The sequence below is a fragment of the Rhinatrema bivittatum genome, chromosome 5 (assembly GCF_901001135.1).
Source record: "Rhinatrema bivittatum chromosome 5, aRhiBiv1.1, whole genome shotgun sequence".
NCBI lineage: Eukaryota > Metazoa > Chordata > Amphibia > Gymnophiona > Rhinatrematidae > Rhinatrema > Rhinatrema bivittatum.
In genome coordinates this window covers 14,037,685-14,058,149 of record NC_042619.1, presented here as the reverse complement: position 1 = coordinate 14,058,149, position 20,465 = coordinate 14,037,685, and the positions used below count along the sequence as shown (strand labels likewise).

The 20,465-nt window shown below is 42.1% G+C and overlaps 1 protein-coding gene and 1 long non-coding RNA gene across 3 annotated transcripts in view; one reads left to right on the top strand and one right to left on the bottom strand.

The window, feature by feature from the left end:
* CLPB (ClpB homolog, mitochondrial AAA ATPase chaperonin) overlaps positions 1-7,486 on the top strand; it is a 346,145-nt gene extending 338,659 nt beyond the window's left edge. Inside the window, 1 exon segment of the mRNA XM_029602044.1 lies at positions 7,034-7,486. Coding sequence (XP_029457904.1) covers positions 7,034-7,285 — 252 coding nt within the window. The 3' untranslated portion in view covers positions 7,286-7,486.
* Positions 551-19,717, bottom strand: LOC115091818. Of its 2 annotated transcripts, XR_003856824.1 has the most exons (6): positions 19,656-19,717; positions 19,499-19,570; positions 19,315-19,385; positions 18,024-18,165; positions 16,215-16,475; positions 551-2,886 (listed from the first exon to the last, which is right to left on the bottom strand). It is a non-coding gene; the product is annotated as an uncharacterized LOC115091818 (long non-coding RNA). The 2 variants fall into 2 exon arrangements; XR_003856823.1 differs by lacking the exons at positions 551-2,886; positions 16,215-16,475 and having other exon boundaries at positions 16,515-18,165.
* Between the last annotated feature and the right edge of the window lie 748 nt (positions 19,718-20,465).

Sequence of the window (20,465 nt, the reverse complement as noted above, 5' to 3'; positions counted from 1 at the left end):
TTGGTATACTTGAGGCAGGCAGCAGTGTTCCCTGTACGTACCCGGATCAGACCAGACCATGGGTTATGCCTCCCTTCCAGCAGGTGGAGACGGAGAAAAACTTGAAAGGCACCCATAGTTAAGCTGGTGTACCTCCTGCAACCCTTCTGTATTTCTATCCCTTAAAAGTAGCAAAGCGTGAACTAGCTATAAGTTGTGATCTGCAGAGTTCCCTATCCTCCCAGGGGGTTGTTAGATCCTGCGGGGTCATCCTCTCTGGAGGCAGGTTATTGGAGCTGGGGTTGGTAACCCCGCGGGGCTCCAGACAGGTAAGGAGCAGGGGAAGAGATTACTGGTGGTCCAGTCCCTCTCTTACCTTGTGCTGTTCCTGAGCATTGTAAAAAAAAAAAAAATCCAAATTTTTTTTTTCGGTCTGCTGCAATCCGGGAAACACCCCCCCCCCCCCCCCCCATCGGAATCGCTGCATTTTTAATTAATTTTGCAGTGTTTTTTGGGCCGTTTTTCCCCTCCCCCCACGGTGCCACGGCCATCTGTAGGTGTGGCATGTGGACAACCAGCCGCACAGCTTTCTAGGGCTGGTGTTTGCTCCCGCTGCCTCCCTGGAGGGAAAGGCAGTTCTTTTTCAGGGTCTGCAGCAGTAACCAAGCCTCGAGGGGCTTCAAAACGATCTGCTCAGAGGGAGCTGCAGGCTGATCCTTTCTCCCTCAGTGCAGAGATGGAGGCCATCTTAAGCACAGTTTCTGCAGCTCAGGCAAAGGCTATGGGGAGGGGGAGCTTCCCCCAGCGCTATCTCCGGTCCCTGCTAGTCTTGATGATACTTTGAATCAGGACCAGGATTTGTTTCAGGGGGATCCTGTTTTCCCAGGGGGGACAGGATATGGATTCTGATCCCTTTTCTTTGGATTTTGTCTTCCTTATGCATAAAGCATTTTTGGCTTCCAGGTCTCCGCAAAGGTGGTGCCTTGCCTATGAGACCCGCGCAGGGACCGCCCCCCAAGGTAGCCAAGCGCACAGACATGCCCAAGTCTCTATGGTTTGCGAAGTTGAGAGGCACTGTGGCTTCAGGAGGTTCAGCCGTTCCGGTGGTTCTTGGCAGTGCGGCTGCAGATGCAGGGGTCTCTTCTCCCCCCCCCGGGGGGGGGGGGGGGATTGGATGATGAGCAGGGCAAACAGGCCCCTCTGGAGGAGGTCAGTTTGTTCCAGAGAGAGGAATTAGAACCCCTCATTCCTGCAGTTCTATCTGAGCTCAGAGTGGAGCTCCCACCGCATGCTTCCTCAAGACACAGTGGATCCAGTCCTGGCTGGAGTGTGAACGCTGACCTGGGCTTTTCCTTGCCATCCCATGCTTCAGCAGCTGATGACCAGGGAGTGGGATGCTCCAGATGCTAGTCTGCAAGTTGGTCGAGCCATGGATACGCTATATCCATTAGTGGATGAGTTCCTGGAACTCCTGCGGTTTCCGAAGGTAGACGCCTCAGTTTCGGCTGTTGTGAAGCGGACTACTATTCCGGTTGCAGGCTCAGCGGCTCTCAAGGATCTTCAGGACCGCAAGTTGGAAGTCCTGTTTAAGCACATATTTGAGATGTCGGCCCTGGGTATCAGTTATATGCTGAGAGGGAGCTTGCACTGGGTCCAGCAATTGCTGACGTCTAGAGATTTTCCTCCGTCAGAGCAGGCACAAAATTTGGAAGCTGCTGTGGCATATGCGGCGGATGCACTGTATGACCTAATCCGCACTTCCTCTCGCATCTTGTCGTTGGCAGTATCGGCAAGGCAGCTCCTGTGGCTCCACAACTGGTCAGCGGATGTTTCATCCAAGGCGCAGCTTGGGGCTATTCCTTTTAAAGGTGGTTTCTTATTTGGAGATGATTTGGAGCAGTTGATAAAGTCCCTGGGGGAGAACAAAATTCACAAGTTACCAGAGGACAGACCGAGACCCTCCAGAGGGTTCCCATCATCCTGCTCTCATTTTCGGGGACAGCAGCAGTTTTGGCAAAACAGGCAACAGCGCCAACCAGTGGCCAGGAACCAAACCTGGTCCTCGTCTTTTTGGGGATGCATAAACACCTGAGAAGGGTGGTTCTTCCTCCTCTCTCGCCTCCAAGGCTACACAATGAGATGGGTGGGCCCTTCCCTTGGGTAGGGGGTTGCCTGTTCCGATTTTATGAGGCATGGGTCAGAATTACTTCTGATCAGTGGGTGCTAAGCATAATAGAACGAGGCTACGCTTTGGAATTTGCTTGGCCTCTCAGAGACTTTTACTTAATATCTCCATGCAGTCCACAGGTCAAATGGCAGATTGTTCGTCAGACTCTTGAACATCTTTTGGCTCTGGGAGCGGTAAAGCCGGTTCCTCTAGAACACTGGAGGAAAGGAAGGTACTCCATTTACTTTGTATTCCAAAGAAAGAAGGGTCCTTCCGGCCAATGTTGGACCTCAGAAAGGTAAACAAGTCTCTCAAGGTGCCACATTTTTGCATGGAGTCTCTGCGTTCAGTCATCGCGGCAGGTATGCAAGGGAGAATTCCTGGCCTCTCTGAATCTGATGGAGGCATACTTGCACATTCCCATCCGCGAGGGCCATCAGAAGTTCCTTCGCTTTATGGTCCTGGGAATGCATTACCAATGCGGATCTTAGGTTGAAAAGGGATATTGTTGGGGGGTTTCCAATACACCACTGTTAATTACTTATGTTCTTAGACTCCGTGTCGATTGGCGAGCATCTAGGTTAAAGGGGATATACTTGGAAACAAAAAAAAAGTAAAGCTGCAATGTTATTGTCCCAATGCTTCGGTTTCTTTCACTTAATATAAAAGGCCTTAACACATTTCGGAAGCGCCAGCTTCTGTTTCAGGAACTGCAGTCCCACAAAACAACCATAGCATTCCTGCAAGAAACACATTTAAGAAAGAGACATGAGAGGCTTCTATTCATGAAGATTATCCATCACAGTTCTTTGCATCTAGTACGATGGGATCCTGATATGCTGGTGTTGCAAATACTAATATCCCAAACACTTGTGCATGAGGTTTTATGACATTACGCAGATTCAATGGGCCACTTTTTGTTCATTAAAATTAGGGTCGGGGGAGATGTAATCACTCTGGTTAATTTATACTCCCCGAATGTTAATCAGGGCCACTTCCTACATGGAGATGAAACTGTCACAATTTGCAGAAGGATTATTGCTTATAGGAGGTGATTTCAATCTTACAATAAAATCCTGTCTAGACAACTCTAAAGATACAATGACTACACTAGTAGAAGCTAGGAAAATACTTTCTTCTCTAATGACCAACTGGGGACTGGTGGATATATTGCGGCAAAAGCACCCCTCCTCTCGTCAATATACTTTTTACTCTCAAACACATGCCACATACTCACGCTTTGATTTTTTTCTTGGTGGATAAAATGTTACAAAATAAGGTCTTGGATACAGGGCTAGAGGCGATAACCTGGTCTGACCATGCGCCTATAGGAATGGATGTAATGCTCTCAGATACAGATTGTGGCATACGTTTTTGGCACCTTAATGAAAGCTTGCTTGATGATCCTGACTTTAGAAAATTTATTGAAAAGAGCCTATTGGAATATTTCCAGCTCCAAAATCATCAGGAAACATCTCCAGTTCTCATTTGGGAATGTTCTAAAGCGGTAATTCAGGGACATTTCTTCTCACGAGCAGCATATTGGAAAAAGCGAAAAAGAACACAGCTCAATAAAGAGATGCAGATACTTTCTCAAAACCATATGCAGACACAATCCGCTGTAATCTTTAAGAGATTGTGTGCAATGCGCAAGGAGTTGCAATCTCTAAACGATGAGCTAATAGTCGACAGTCTTAACTTGCTTAATCAGAATTATTTTGAGGGCAGCAACAAAGTGGCCCGTTTAGCACAACGCTTGAAAACCATACAATTACAGAGTGCGATAGCAAAACTTAAAAACCCACAAGGGAAAATGGTGATCCAATCCGCAGAAATTCGCCAGGGCTTTACTTGCTTTTATGCTGCCCTCTACAGTGCTAATCTTTCGATATCGCTAGCTGATATTGATCAGTATATAGCTTTAATAAATCTGCCAGCTCTTTCTTTTGAGCAGCAACAGATGCTAGATAGCCCTATCTCCTCCCCTGAGGTGCTTCAAGCTATTAAATCTCTTAAAGAAGGAAAGTCACCAGGCTTAGATGGACTTTCAAGTAAATATTATAAGCAGTTCTCACATGCACTGGTCACAACTTTGACAGCTGTTTTTAATTCCCTAAGAGAGGAAGGACATCTAGGACCCTACTCCAATAAGGCAGGGATATCGGTTATTGTGAAACCGGGCAGAGACCCTACCCTATGCGGCTCCTATCGTCCAATCTCCCTCATCAATTTAGACCTTAAAACAATGGCGAGAATATTGGCTGAATGCCTTAATAAACTCCTCCCTGCTCTAGTGCACCATGATCAAGTGGGTTTTATACTAAATCGGCGGCTGACAACATATGTCGGATTATAGACTTAATTTGGTTGATACACAAGGAAAATATCCCTAGAGTATTATTGTCCGTTGTGGCCGAAAAGGCGTTTGACATGGTGCATTGGCCTTTTTTGTTTAAGACACTTGAAAAGATGGGATTTGGGACCTATTTCCTCGAAGGTTGCAACAATTATACGAAGCACCAAAGGCACAGGTAAAGGTCAATAGAGGCTATGGAGATTGTTTCTCCATTGCTCGTGGCACCCGTCAGGGATGCCCCCTCTCTCCCCTCTTATTTGCACTTTTTCTTGAACCCTTCACCACCTGAATGAGAGGCATGGAAAAAGTATTCAAGGGGTCCAACTAGGTACATCACAATTTAAACTATCACTCTTCGCAAATGATATTCTTTTCACATTGACAAACCCCCAGTTATCTCTGGAAATAGTGACAGATGAACTTAAGCAATTTAGTGCTGTCTCTGGATTCAATATACATTTCAAAAAATCCGAGATCCTTAATATTGTAGCGGAACCTACTGTTTGATTGCTTCAAGTGGCCTTTCCTTCTTGGCGGGCCTCAAAGTCATTGAAGTATCTTGGAGTTTACATTGGATCAGACATGACAGACCTCTTTACATTAAATTACAACCTGTTGTTGAAAGCTTTTGAAAAGGATCTATTATGATGGCATCAGGAGCTAGGTCAGATAGCAATAATTAAGATAAATATTCTTCCAGACTTCTTTACCTATTTCTGACTCTTCCTATTTATTTAACACCTACTCTACTATGCGCTATGCAAAAACGAATTTCTGACTTCATATGGAAAAAGAGTTTCCCGACTTGTCCTCTATCAATCCAGAGTAAAAGGGGGAATGGGAGTACCGATTCTTAGTTGGTACTATGCAGCCGCTCAGCTAAAGGTCCTCTTAAATTTTCATAATTCTAACCTATAAGCCCCTGGTTGATTGAACAATTTATCATCGGTGTAATGCCATTATCCGCTCTACCCTGGCAACCCCGTCAAACTTGGAGGACTCTCTCTAATATCTCTTTGCCTCTTCAAACAACCCTGAAGGGCTGGTCTTGCTGGAGAGGTAAATTAGTGGGAGACAGCTCCTACTTTTATCTTTCTCATATATTCCACAATACTTCATTCCCGATGGGCTTATCCAGCAATGCCTTCCAAACCTAGAAATAATTGGGGATGACACAAGTGGGACACATTCTGACACAGGGGAAGGTCATGTCTCTTTCTTCTATAATAGCATTTCATAATATTGATCCCTAAACTTTCTAGGGTATGCTCAGATCCAGCTTTTCCTTCTCTCAATGCAAACTTCGTATACTTTACGGCCGGGTAAAGTCCTGTTTGAGACTTACTGTACGCAAGTGAGAACGTTAAAGGGAGCAATTTCCAAAATTTACAGTATATTGCAAGGCCAGCCGACAACCTTGCCTTTATGACGGCCTGGGAGATGGATCTTAACTTAGCCCTAAATTTTGATGAATGGGAAAATATTTTCCTTCGAGTTCATAAGTGTTCAATATCAGCCAACCTTCAGGAATATTGTATTAAGATCCTTTGTAGATGGCATCTCATACTGGTAAAGCTTCATCGTATGTATCCCTCAGTATCTGACCACTGCTGGAAGAATTGTGGCCTCATAGGCTATTACTTTCATATATGGTGGCAATGCCCGGGAATCATACCACTTTTGAGAAATATTGCCGATTGGGTGTCTCAGTTAATTGGAGTAAGAGATACCAATGAGCCATATATTGCACTACTAGGGAAAGCCATAGAAGGGTTGGAGGCCCATCAACAATGTCTATGCCAGCAAATCTACATAACTGCTCAATGTGAGGTGGCATCTTGTTGGAAACGACCTGATTCACCGTCTATTCAGGCTGTATAACTTACAGAATCTAGAATATATTACAGCATTGCGCCACAACCGCTTGAAAATATATCAAAAAGTTTGGGAACCTTTGAATTCCTGGCATGAGACACACAGTAAATGAAGCTATTGCGTTTTAGGGGGAGAATTCACGCACTTCTGAAATTTGACATTAAGAACCTGTAGCTGCTGATTGGAAAGTTATACTGTTTGAGTCTATTTTATTTTATTATTGCAAAGTTATTTGTATTCTTTCTCTCTAATAAAACTTTAAATTGAAAAACAAAAAACCAAAAAATTGATGTTGACACATATATTTTAGCAGAGTACAGGGATATTATACTCTTACTCTGTAGTTCAGGCATTGTTATACCAAGTGTGCACTCAGAGGTTTTACTTTTACTACTTAATGGAACTTTGGTCTCTGTGGATTTCCATGCTTTCCAGTTCATTTACTGTGAATGTGCTCCAATCACACACACACACATATATATATATATATATATATATGTATATATATATATATATATATATATATGTGTGTATGTATGTGTATGTGTGTGTGTGTGGGATTGGAGCATATCCAGCTCAGAATAAGTTATTGCTTCCTGTACTTCTCGTCTGTGACTGTTTGATAAGTGCTAAGCAGCCTCATCTGTCTTCCTCAGGTTGAGCGCAGAGTCGTGAATCAGTTAGCCGCTGCCTATGAGCAGAACCTCCTGCCCTGGGGCTGCACCCTGCGCATTGCCGTGGACGACTCTGACAAAACTCTGCTGAAGACAAAGGACAGCCTTCCTCTGGGGCTGGAGTCAAAGAAAGTCCCAACGCTGCGCCTAGAAATTGTGGAAAAGGACAGCAAGGGCAGGAAATTGGACATCCAGACCCCGCTACAGCCCGAGGAGCTGACATATTTCCTCTAAACACAAGAAGAAGCAGCAGAACCTTATCCATCCAAAGGATGGACTGTTCCATGCGTGACATTGTGTTGTACAAAGAAGGGATTATGAGGGGCAAGACTGTTCCACTACATCAAAGGAGCTGCAGAAAGAAGTGGGAGAAAAACATCAACATCCATGATTTGAGGACATCATATGATTTCACAATAAAATATTCTCCCAGTCTTTCCTGTTTTTGCAATTTGGTGTTAGAATTGTAATGGATCCTTCTCTTGATCTGGGTATCAGAAGACACCTAGAGCATGTAGCCAGTAAGCACCTTAGATCATGTTCCCCGTGCCAAGTGAGTAAAAAATAAAATGTGCAGAAAAACATATTGGAATGGAGAGAAACTATAGAAATGAAAACCTGTGTCAAAAAAAAAGATCCTAAATAAGATAGGTTTAATTGCAGCAGGTGGTCACCCAAGGCTTTTATCTCTTAAGCATCCGCAGCCTTCCCCGAGAATCCTTCTCCATGAATTAGGTTCTGAGAATATTTCTCTGCAGACAGCCAGGTTCACTGTGTCTCAGAAATGAATCACAGGACTGCACATGGCAGCCAGAGCTTTCTGGGAAAATTTGGAATAGCCTGCATTGTTCATAATGTACATGGGCACTTCAGATTCGAGTACACTCCAGATGAGTTTCAAGGGGAAGCTACTCACGTCGAGGTGGATTTTGAGTTGCTTGCGCAAAAATTCCCACATGCAGATGTATGTGAGCCGCACATGAGCAACGCGTATTTTAAGAAACCGCAAAGTCCACACTTACCTACCCAAGCACACATCAAGAATTAAGGAGGGTGGAAAGAGGGCGGATACCCATACTCACGTGCGTAAGTCCGTATTTTAAAAAGGCTGACTATGGCGTGTGTTGGATTGTTAACCGTGTAACTTTACTGCTGGTCCTGAAGAGCAAGTCTGGAGATCTCGAGTTTTAGGGCATTTAGTACAGTGTGAGGGTTCAGGATGAAGAACCAGAGGGGTCTTGAACACCTCGATATGAACTTGGCCATCTGGTGGACAACTTGGGAAAAAGTTTTTCCCCTCACGCGAGCATGTTTTAAAATCCACCTGTATATGCATGTAAAAGCCGCTGAAGTCCTAGCAGAAATACACACAGGTTATTTACGCGAACCATCTCTTAAGATCACACGCATACATGCATGGGGAGGGGTATTTTAAAATGATGCGTGCATACTCGTGCGCGTGATTTAAAATTGCTGCGTATCTCTGCTCGCTCGCCAATGCACGCATTTACGGGCACACGTGTATTCCGTTTAAAATTACCCTGATTGTTTGCAGCTGAAAAGTATGTGTGCTAAAATCAGCCAGGCAGGAGCAAAATAATGTGCATACATTTGAAAATGAAAGGTTTGCACACCGTTTTCCTCCCCTAACCTAAACACACACCCCTCCAAAATACTTCTTTTTATAGCAGTCTGAAAACTGGTACTTACTTTGAGTTGGGCAGAGGAGAGCAAGTTCAAAAGTCTTCACTGCACAAGTGCAGCACTTCCTGCTGGCCCAATCAGACGTGTACCAGCAGGCTCTGTAGCTCTTTAGTTTGGCATTTGCATTCATTTTCCCCACAATCAGATACATTATTATTTTGGGCCAGCCTCATGGTCATGCAGGAAGATCCCTGGTTTGATCTGAGTCAGATCTTTCGCACCCAGGGTCAGCAGGGGCCGCATACGTAATCTCTGGGGGGGGGGCGGGGGAGTGAGTCGTCATTGTTGACTGGATTTAGAGCTCATAATAAAGGGTTCTAGAAAGGGCCCTGGTACTTGGTTCCTGGCGTCAAGATCATTACTGTAATGACACTAGGACCAGTGGGATGGTGGTTTAATTAAAATAGAGGGAAAACCCTTGGATAATTGAGAACAAAGGCTCATGGTGCCAAAATTCCAGACTTGGATCCAGTAGAGTTAGAAGAAAAAAGAGGAACTACCAAGACAAAAAGAAAAAAATGTTTGTTTTACCTTCTTTGTTGCTTTTTGGCCCTTCTTCAAGTTTTGTTTCTCGTTTTGCATTCTGCCAGATTGAGCCCTTAATATTTTCAGCAGGAAACAGGGCACTGAGCAGGCCTCCAGTCACTTTTATCTTTTGCAGTTGCCTTTTCTATGAAAAGAGATTTTTTTTCATCTTTTGATTTTTGTGTTAATGGTTTTTGTTGTCATATTAGGAGGAGGAGTGGCCTGATGGTTAAAGCAGTGGGCAGTGAACCAAGTAAAACAGCATTCAAATCCTCATCTCCCACAAACACTTCTTGAGACCTTGGGCACGTCACTTTATCTCCCACTGTCTCAGGTATCCATCCCTTAGATTATAAACTGTTTTGGGCAGGGAGTCATACCTGAATACATACCACCATTTTACTGCCTTCATATGGCCAGCAGTGCTATAAAAATGATTTGTAGTAGTATCAAATTTTTAAATATGTCAGAGAAGCAAGGTAATGGCTTCAAAATATATCCAATGTGAGCATGAAAGATGTTTATTGCTGGTCAAAATAGTGTACTTCATCTGCCTTGAGTAGGATCATGATATTGATGCCTGTGAAATTGTCTTCAGAATATCACCCAGAGTGGTTTAGTCTTAGAAGAACAGGCTCTGTGCTTTTCTTGCCTGTGAACTTAAACCCAGCTCCAAGAAACTGGCTTCAGAAGTTCAACAGGTGGTTCAAGAAGCCAGCCATGGTTGCGCTAGTGGCCAGGCCTTGCTTGGACGTTTACAGCCTCTTTAGCACCTGGTTCTGAGAAGAGGTTCATCTTCCCTCTCAAGTCTGAGCAAAAGCATCAAAGACTCATTCCAAGAGCAGAAAGCAGTCAGTTCTGAATCCTGAGCTCATTTGTGACAAAGTTTCCACATGCTCCAAAGTGAATGTGTATGGAGGGTTATCTGGTCTACCCGGCGTCTTCCTGAAGCCTTTACATTTTCTGTCAAAAGAGACTTCAGGGATGTATAGCTAACTGTCACACTGCAGTGTGGATGTCAGATTTGCCTTTATAAGGACCAAGTATACTAAGACTCTGGCCTCAGTGCCCTCATCAGAAGCCTAAGACCCTGTTGGGAGACTTGATTATTAAAATGCTATGCTACAGTCCCACATAGCTTCTTACCAACTTGATATAGTTGAACATGTGCAAATTACTTGGGAAAAAACTGCAAAGTTTGCTGACTATACCTCTCAGAAGAAACATGAATTTCACACCCTTATGGAGAAAGGCAAAAAATGTGAGAAATGTCTAGTTCAGACAAGCTACAATGTTTTTAATGGCATCAAATGCCTCTGTTATGGCCATAAATATTCACGGATTCTTATAGCTGCAAGTTTCAGGACTTTGGAATACCTGTAGGAGAGGCTTTAATGTGCAGTGCAGCAGGGGTGATTTGGAGATAAGATTAAGGAAGCAGTTGGTGTCGTATAGAATCACTGCTGCTCTCCACTGCCACATTTGAGCCAATTTCAGCATGCCAAGGACACTAGAATGGTTTCTTGAAGAAGCAGTCTTTTTCTTGAAGGAAATGCTTTCAGAGGCCCTCTTGCCCAAAACAGGACTCAAGACCTTGCCATCAAGATCAATAGAGCTCAAAATTCCATACTGCCATCCTGTCAAAACCAGGGTTTTCATTGTCTCCAGGAAAAATAACCAGTATTCTAGATTCTGTTCTGGAAAACCTACCTGTGGTGAGGAAGCTGGTTTTTCACAAACCTTTGGCCTATTATATCCTTAGACAACTGTATCTTACAGATTATGAGGGACAGTCACACTTTACATTCACAATCCCTCCAAATTACCCTCTCAAAACACATTATCAGCTTGTCCAAAATCACAATTTCCAATTTCCAATCAGAAATCTCCCTCTTGTTGGCCAAAGTGGTTGAACCTATCCTACTGCAGGATAGAATATAGGATTTTTACTACAGGTACTTCCTGGTCTCTTAAGACCCATCCTAAACCTAAGGGCCTTGAACAAATTCCTATTAAGAGACAAGTTATAGATGATTTCTCTAAGTACTGTTCTTCTATTCTTAAAAAAAAATTGTAATGGCTAGTCTTATACCCACATAGAGATATCTCCTGTGACTCAGATATATCTAAGATTTGTGGTAGGAGGACTGCATTTCCAGTGTGTGTACTGCCTTTTGTACTAGTATCAGATTTTTACTAAATGCCTAGCTGTGGTTGTGACTTATTTATGCAAATGGGGATGTATATGTTTCCCTACCTGGATAATTGGCTGATCAAGAGCTCATCTCAGTCAGGGTTAGTATCAATGCAAGTCACCATTTTGGTACTGGAATCACTAGGGTTCAATTACTCCAAGTTTTATTTTAACCCATCACCACAATTGGAGTTTTTGGGTATGTACTATATAAGACTCAGGCATTAATCTGTCTCCCCATAAACAGAGCCAACAGCAAAATGCCTGAAGTAGGAGAGATGATAAAGTCAGACATCAACTTGGTCCATGTTGAAAATGCTGGACCTGATTACCTCCACAGTGCAAGGGACTCTTATGCCATACCTCCATGTCACAATAAAATCAAGCCATACAGAGTCTTCAGGCTTGCTTCTATATTATGAAAGAGCTCAAAGGTTTCCTGTCTTGATGGTTCTTCTGTTCTCCAACAGGCATGAATTTGTCATTACACGTGGATGATGTCATCTGATGGCTCTGGCACAGATCCAGCTCCGAGCTTATTTGTACAGTACTGCGTACATCACATGTGTGGGAGTGCCCGCATGCACACACTGCTTTGTGAACAGACTTTCTTCTTCCAAGTTAAAACATGGATGTTTCCCAGTGTCTCTGAAATTTTTCACTTTCAGGCCTTATGCCTTCTTTTACTGCCTTGTTGCTTCTCTAAAGTTTTGCTGCTGACTCGGCAGCTCCTCAAACAGCACTTTTAAGATCCATCTAAAAAATAAATAAATAAAAATAGAAAAGGCCAAGAAGCCTGTAGTTAGTAGCTTCAGGACCTATATCTGAGGTCACCAAATGCACATATAGTCTGCTATTGCTGCCTGAGTCATGATGATGACTCCTACAGCTGTGGTCTGGTAGTCCCCAGGGTGCAGCAGCACTCTGCCTAGAAGATGGAGGGCCTAAGCAAGGCACAGAGGGTAATAGCCCAAAGCATTGTCATGAAGCTGAGAAGCAAAGCCGCTCCTCATCTAGGAATGAGATGTAATCGGACTCTTAACATAGGAAGTCGAAAAGTGATTCCCATTTTCAGTCTCAAAAATACTGGAGAATTGATCCACTTCACTTCAGGGGTTGAACATGGCAATTGATAAGGCAAGAGAAGAGGGCTCAAATGATGCAAAGGACCCCATTCGGAAGTAGTCTCCTTAGTTGCCCTCATCCTCTTCAGGATTGTGGCTGTATTGCTTTTGGTCAGGAGAGGAGGAGGATTCTACAGGAAATCCTTCAGTTCCCCTGCCAGATTAGCCCCAGCATACTTCTCCAGAGGATCTCTGCTACGCCAGTTGATTGGACAAGCTGACAAAAGACACTGTCCATCATTATCAGGAAGGAAAGGAAACTGAGGATAGATCTCTTCAGTTTCTTCAGCGTCCGACAGATTCCGTGGCTATCCCAGTTCACAAGCTCCAAAAGGACGTCCAGATGAGGATGTGACAGACACTGACATAATGCCTACCAATGGCCTGAAAGCTGGATTTAAAATACATAGTCCAAGCTTCCCCAGGTTTTGGGGTCATCCAACTGCCTCACCATTTGGCAGTGGTAGAGTTGCTGTTGAAACCTGCTAAGCACACTCATCACTCCAACATGCCTCCTGGGAAGGACTCAAAAGGCATTGGTCGCATTAAAAAAAAAAAAAAAAGGTTTCTATGAGATCCATGCTGCTCATCAGCTCTACATGGTGTAGTATCCATAAATATGTTCAAAAGCTTAAGCCTCTGATGGATTTGACAGACTCTGAATGGATTGACTTCCACTGAACAGTGAAGGACATGGAGGAATGTGAAAGCTTTTGTTGCTGTGGCCAGGACCTCAGCCTTTTCTGTTCACATGGTTGCAGGCTTTGAGAAGGTTTGCATGAGCATCTTGCAGATGTGCCCTATAGTGGGGGATAATTTATTCAGCGACAAAATTCAGAAGATGACATTGATTAAAGAACATCAATCCACCTTGCAATTACTATCTGCTGTGACAGGGAACCAACTGGCTCCTGCCCGACACCAGTATTTTTCCTTCAAATGTCCATTTTTCCAAAAGCATCCATACTGTTGGTTACAGCATCATCAAGCTCCTCCTGCATTTCAGTAGCAAGAGCTGTCATCCAAAGTCAATGGAGGGAAAGGCATCAGCCTAAACTCAGCATTAGTTGCAGCTGAAGGTGGGCACCAGTTTTTGACAACTTTGAAACCTGCCTCCCTACCTCTGGTGGGGAAAGCGTTTAAGTCTTTCTCCAGGAATGGCTCTTTATCATAAAGGACTGGTGGGTCCTGAGAATGGTTGAGTATGGCTACTGTTTATCCTTCCCTCACAATCCTCTGACCCATTGGACATCAATCTTTAGGTCTGATTCTTCTCAATCTGCTCAACTGCATCTAGAAATGGAGTTGCTCTTTCAGCAGAAGGTGATCTATCCTTCCTCAGGAGTGTGATCAGGATTTCTGTTCCAGATATTTCCTGATCCCCAAGAAGCAAGGGAAATTAAGACCTATTCTGGCGGAGATTTGAACAAGTTATTGGTGCAGGAGAGGTTCAAGGTGAACGTCATCCGGACGATTCTACCATTCATGTAATCAAGGGATTGGATGTACGTTCTAGATCTAAAAGATGCTTATGCACACATCTCCATTCACACTGCCTATTGGATGTTCCTCAGGTTTGTGGCGAAGGATGCATACTACCAAAACCGGGTGCTCCCTTTTGGCCTCTTTGAGGTCCCAATGGTGTTCACAAAATGTCTTGCGATAGTGGTGACCAGCTTCATCATCAGGGCATTTGCATGTACCCATACCTGGCTGGTGACAGGTCCATCCCCATCAGGAGTTCCAGAGTTTGAGAAGTCCATATGGCTCCTCCAGTCCCTGTTTCCTTATCAACTTTGCCACTGGACCTGGCTCAAATAATTCAGTTCATAGGAACCTGGATAGACTCACTTCAAGAAAAAGCATTTCTCCATAGTGAAAGAGCCATATTGCTGATGAGCCTGGTAAAGGGGTCTCCTTCACCAAGACCGAGTATTGTCAAGGTTGGTCCTGGTCATTCTTGGATACATGACCGCTGTGGTGCATACATTTCCTCTGACCCATCGGCACATGCAAGACCATCAGTGGAATCTCTGAAATCAAAGGGATCAGCTCTATCAGCCATTATTCTTCAAAATTTGTGATACCCCCCCTCCCCCCCCCCCCCCCCACCCAGTGGGAGTATCACTTCAGTGGTGGATGAATTAAAAGTTCTAATAGTGGTTCTTTCATTTCACGTTATATTGCATCAAGTGGCTGTCCACTGACACCTCCACCAAAAGGTGTGGGGGGGGGGGGGCACACACAGGTATGGCATGAGATGTCATCTACAAATCACCCACCTAGAACTGCAAGCCATCCACCATGCGCTAAGGATTTTCTTTCATCGTTTGGGAAAGAGAGTCTTGATCCTTAAAAACAACTAAGTTGCCTGCTAGGAGGCTCTCTGAATCTGGTCATGGGAAGAACATCACAGTGCCTATCTTCACATGACCTACCTTCCAAGGAATCCAGAATATGTTGGCAGATCACCCTGGCAGAGTGTTACATCTTCATGAGTGGCCCTAGATCCAAGGGTTACGAATGACTCATTTAGTCACTGGGAAAAGCTGGTGACCAAATTTTTCACATCAGAAGACTACAGAAAAGTTGAGAAGTTCTGCTTCATGCATATGAGCAGCTACAGGTTGGCTCACAGTGCTTATGTACTAGACTGAAGCATCTGTCTATTCTATGCACACCCTCCGGTTCCTATAATCACTAAAATTATCCAGAAGATCCTTCAGTACAAGATGAGAATAATCTTCATAATAACAATTTGGCCATGACAAGTGTGGTATCCATATTTTCATCCAGCTAGCATTTCTTTTCTCAGTTTCTTTGAGAACATCTCCAACTCTAATCACATAGGAAGACAGCAGGCTCTGTCATCCAGCTTTCCATCCCTAGTCCTCATGCAGTAGATGTTGAATGCATAGTAGTCTCCTCCTTGCTCCATCCAGAGGAGCTGAAAAAGGTTCTTGTTTTGGTGTGGGCCCAGCCAGCTGGATCCCTTCTCCAGTGGCCCAAGGAGCTTGCTTCAACATCTGTTCTTCCTCTTGTCCTCAAGCTTTAGAACTTCTTCAATCAGAATTCATCTCAGGAAGAGTTATGGCATTTCAAACCTTGAAATAGTAAACTTCAGTGCTGTGGAACCTCAGTGTAGTCCGACCTTAAGTTGTGAAACCTTCTTTTTAACCACTTGAGTTGATAGGTTTAAAGGGGAAAATATTCAAAGCCATTTAGCCAGATAACTCACAAGTTATTCGTCTAAATGCAATTTTGTTAATATTGAGCCAATTATCCAGCAAGAGTTTAACCAGATAAGTCATTATCTAGTAAATTCTAGCTGGATAAGAGGAGGTGTTCCAAGGGGTCTAAATTATCTGTCTAACTTAGCCAATTTTCATTTCTATCTAGCTAAGTTAGAGGGAAATTTACTAAGCACTTTTCCGATAGAGACAGAATGGGAGAAAGTTTTTTGTAAATAGGCCACTTAGCCAGATAACCTTAGGCCTGCTTCAGAAGACTATAATGCACATTGTTATGAGTTAGCTGGCTTACAAATTACAGCTTCTGTCAAAGCTCATCAAGTGAGAGCCTGGTAATTTCACTGGCTCATCTCCGGGCCACTCACATTAAAGACATTTTCAAAGCTGCTGCTTGGTCATCTAGGCACACTTTCACATCCCACTGCTGTCTGGTACAGCATGCCTCAAGGATACAGTAACTTTGGGCTAGCCTGTGCAGCCTGTTTATCCATTAGTCCACGCTTCTCTTGATGGGGGCCAGGTTGCCTTTAAGTAAGTGCTTCCACATTGTACCCTCAGCTTGGGATTCTCCATGTGTAATGGCTAATTCATGCCTGCTTGTCAACAGAGGAAGCAAGTTTACTTATCTGTAAACATAGAGAGCAGAACAAATTAGCTATTCTAGAAACTGATTATCTTTTTTTTATTTATCATTTTCAAAAATACAAAAATCAAAAAACTTTTGCATTACCGGAAATACATGAGTTAGTGTTCACAAACATTTACAAGAATGTCAAAAAAAAAAAAAAGCAACATCAGTATATTCTTAGAACACTAAAAACATTGACATATCAAACAAAAGGAGAGTTGCATTTGGTTATACAGAAAAAAATGGGAGAAACCTCATATTAGCCTCCTTAAAAAAGAAAAACATGGCAAAAACCTTGCACTGCATTTTTGCTTTATTTCTGGGCAATCGGAGAAGAGGTTGGTAATTTTCTTTGTTCAATAAAAAGTTTTAGCTGGTCCGGATTGAAAAAAATAAATGATTCCTCCTGTTTACTAAAAAAAACATTTGCATGGAAAACGTAATTTAAATGAAAAACCCATCGATATCAATTCATGACGATAAACTAAAAAAGCTTTTCGTCTTTGCTGTGTAGCCACAGCTAGATCTGGAAATATTTTAATAGGTGTTTCCAAATAGGAAACAGGAAACTTATTAAAATATTTCTTCATAATCTGATTTAAATCATTTATCGAAAAAAGGGTCACCAGAAGGGTTCCCCAATCTATGACATTAGCACTGGAATCCTCCAAGAAATTAGTGAGATCTCCTTGAAACATATCTTCAGAAATATTTCTTATTCTACTCTATTTAGGAAGAAAATAACAATTGTTAACTATTGGTGAGTCACTTGATGTAAATTCAAGCGTTTCATTGAAACATTTTTTTTAGGGTAATCAATGGGGTTTCCCCGGTCACCCTAGGGAAATTCAGAATCCGAATATTGAAACGTTTAGTGACTCTAACCTTCTGGATAATTGTTCTCTATCTTTAACAACAGCTAGGTTAAATTCTTGCAAGATGCACTGACTACCTCTTAAAAGCTTAAGCTCTGGAAGTGTTTAAGGGGCTCACAAGGCAGCATGCAGAAGCAGGAACTCCTGCATATACTCAGTAAAGTCTTTACTGAGTTCTAAGAGCTGGATCCATGTCAGGGGAATCAGATGATGTCATCAGATGAAGGTAAATAAACTTGCTTTCTATTATGACAACAGGTTTACCCTTCAACATTTTTCCTCACATTGTTGTCAATACTATAATGCATCAAACTCGGGGTTAGGAGCCTGCTTAGAGTGGCTTCATGTTCAGGATCTATGGACCTTCTAGGAAAAATCCCCACACATAGATCTCTTGGCTTTGAGTGCAGTACTGAACACTGTAAAAGTTTTAAAAAATCAGGTGGACAACACAATTTTTTTAGTTCAGACATTCAGATAATTGTTCTACCTAAGCAAGAAGAGGACCAGACTCTTGTCTTCTGTATTTGGAAAGAGTTAAGGTGTGGAATTGGGCCATCTCTTGAGAAGGCATGCAAAGAACCACATGCTTGGTAGGGAAGACATCCTGGCAGACAGTCATCACTTGGACCAGTGTATGATAAATAAAGTCTTTATCTAATGGAGTATACCTGAGTTGATTCTGTTTGTATTAGTCCTAAACAGGCAGATACCAGTCTTCTACTCCAGGAGGTGATCAAAAACAGGACTAACTGCAGATGCCTTCTTCATTCCTTGGGAACAGGTCTTCTGTGTGTGTATTCTCTGATTCCCCTAGTAAACAAAACCTTGGTAAATCTCAGAAGGGACCAGGGAACTACAATACTCATAGTTCCTTTTTGGCTGAGACAGGTTTATTTATTTATTTTATTTAGCATTTTTTATATACCGAGGTATAGCAGAGTTGCCTTCACTCCGGTTTACATACAGAACAACGTGTTACATAGAACGATGTATGAAGATTACAATTTAAAATTAACGATAGTAAATACAACAGGTGAATGTATAACAAGATAACACAGGATTTGATTAAAAACATAAGAATTTGCCATATTGGGTCAGACTGAGAATCCATCAAGTCCAGCATCCTGTTTCCAATAGTGACCAATCTAGGTTTCAAGTACCCAAAGATCCCATGCTATTAATTTCTATAATAAGCAGTGGCTATTTCCTAAGTCAGCTTAACTGATAGTTTATGGGAACTTGTTCAAACCTTATTTAAACCAAGATAAGCTAATTGCCTTAACAAATCCTCTATACCATAATTAGTGACATATATTGATTAGAAATTTTTATTGTATACAAAAATTGTATCTAAACACTTCAATACATTTTACAATATTCTTCATCAGATACATTGAGTGAATACCAAATTCTCAAAAAACACAATCATTAAAAACAATAATTTAAAAACCACTGTCACTCCTTGTGACTTTGGGCAAGTCACTTTACCCTCCATTGCCTCAGGTACGAACTTAGATTGTAAGCCCTCTGGGGATAGGGAAATACTACAGTACCTGAATGTAAACCACTTTGAAGTGCTGAAAAAGTGCGAAAAGCAGAATATAAAATAAATAAATTCCATTCATACATACATCCATACAATTTTTTAAAAACTCTTAACAATATTGCACTCCCTTTTTTTATAACACCATTTCCCCACAAATTGATGCTTCTTTTTACACTCCCTTTATACTCCCAATATGTTTCGCCACTCAATAGGCTTCTTCAGAGGAGCATAATGTGCATCATTGCTAACACCAATCTTCAACGATCTTTCCAACAATTCACCCAAATGTATCCTCTCTATAGAAATAATATTCCAATAATCATTATTAATCATAATTTTACAACATTTATCAAAAGATTACTCCTTTAATCAAAAAAATGCATCAAATATTCTATCATCACTGCTATACAAACCTTTGTCTTCTATTCCTCTTAATTCTTCCACTCCGAGGATAAGCAAACGTCCACAATTTCACCTTTGTTTTCTAAAAAACAGTCACAAAGAAACACAGAAATGCCCCTACGTTTTCAGAATACAATTCCACCCATCCTCACAATAAATTTTAAAGGACTGGAAACAAAACTGAAAAAAACCTACCACCAAAGTGCTGCACTTCCATTCTTTCAACGAGTCCACACCATGATTTTACTTTCATTTTTTACTTCCTTTCTAGAAGACCACAAGCAAACATTACAGCCAATTCTTAAAAGTCAATTTTAACTCCTATCTAAAAACACAATTCAAGGAAACCTACCACCAAAAAAAGCACAAAGACGCTCCCAACTTCTCAGCATTCTTACATCCCGTCTCACAGCTGTTTCTAAGAAAAAGAATTGTTTAAAGGGCTCCCTATTGCATGTCATAAATCTGGCCACAGCCAATCAAAAAGCTCCATTTTCTGAACATTCTTACGTTCACTCAGCTGTTTCTAAAAGGTGGAGTTATCTCAAAGGCTCTCCATTATTTATTTAATTTATTTATAAACTTTTTTATACCGGTGTTCGTAGAGTTACATCACGCCGGTTCACATAATAACAAAAGTAGTGAAATTACATAACAGGGAAAAGGGATGGGGGCAACATAGTAAAGCATGGAAGTACAACTCAGATGCAACAACAAATGTTTCGAGAGTATTATACCTTATGAACTCTGCCACAGCCAATCGAAAAGCTCCATTTCTCAAAATTCTTACATTCTTGCGTTCTTGTATTCACTCAGCTGTTTCTAAGAGGCAGAGTTATTTCTCAATGATCTTACATTCCTCAGCTGTTTCTAAAAGGCAAAATCATTTAAAGGGCTCTACATTATACCTTATAAAATCAAGCTGCAGCTAATCAAAGAAACTCATTTCCTCAACGTTCTCATGTTCTCTCAGCTGTTTCTCAAAAAACAAAATTCTTTAGAAAGCTCTTCACTATACCTTATAAATAAAGCTATAGCCCATCAAAAAAAGGCTGCAATTCAGAGACAAGCTGCCCAATCCACCCGATCATTCAAACCCATGGGTATTAGAGTTTTTAAAGAAAAAATCCATCTTTGTTCAGCCCTTAATAACATTTTGTTC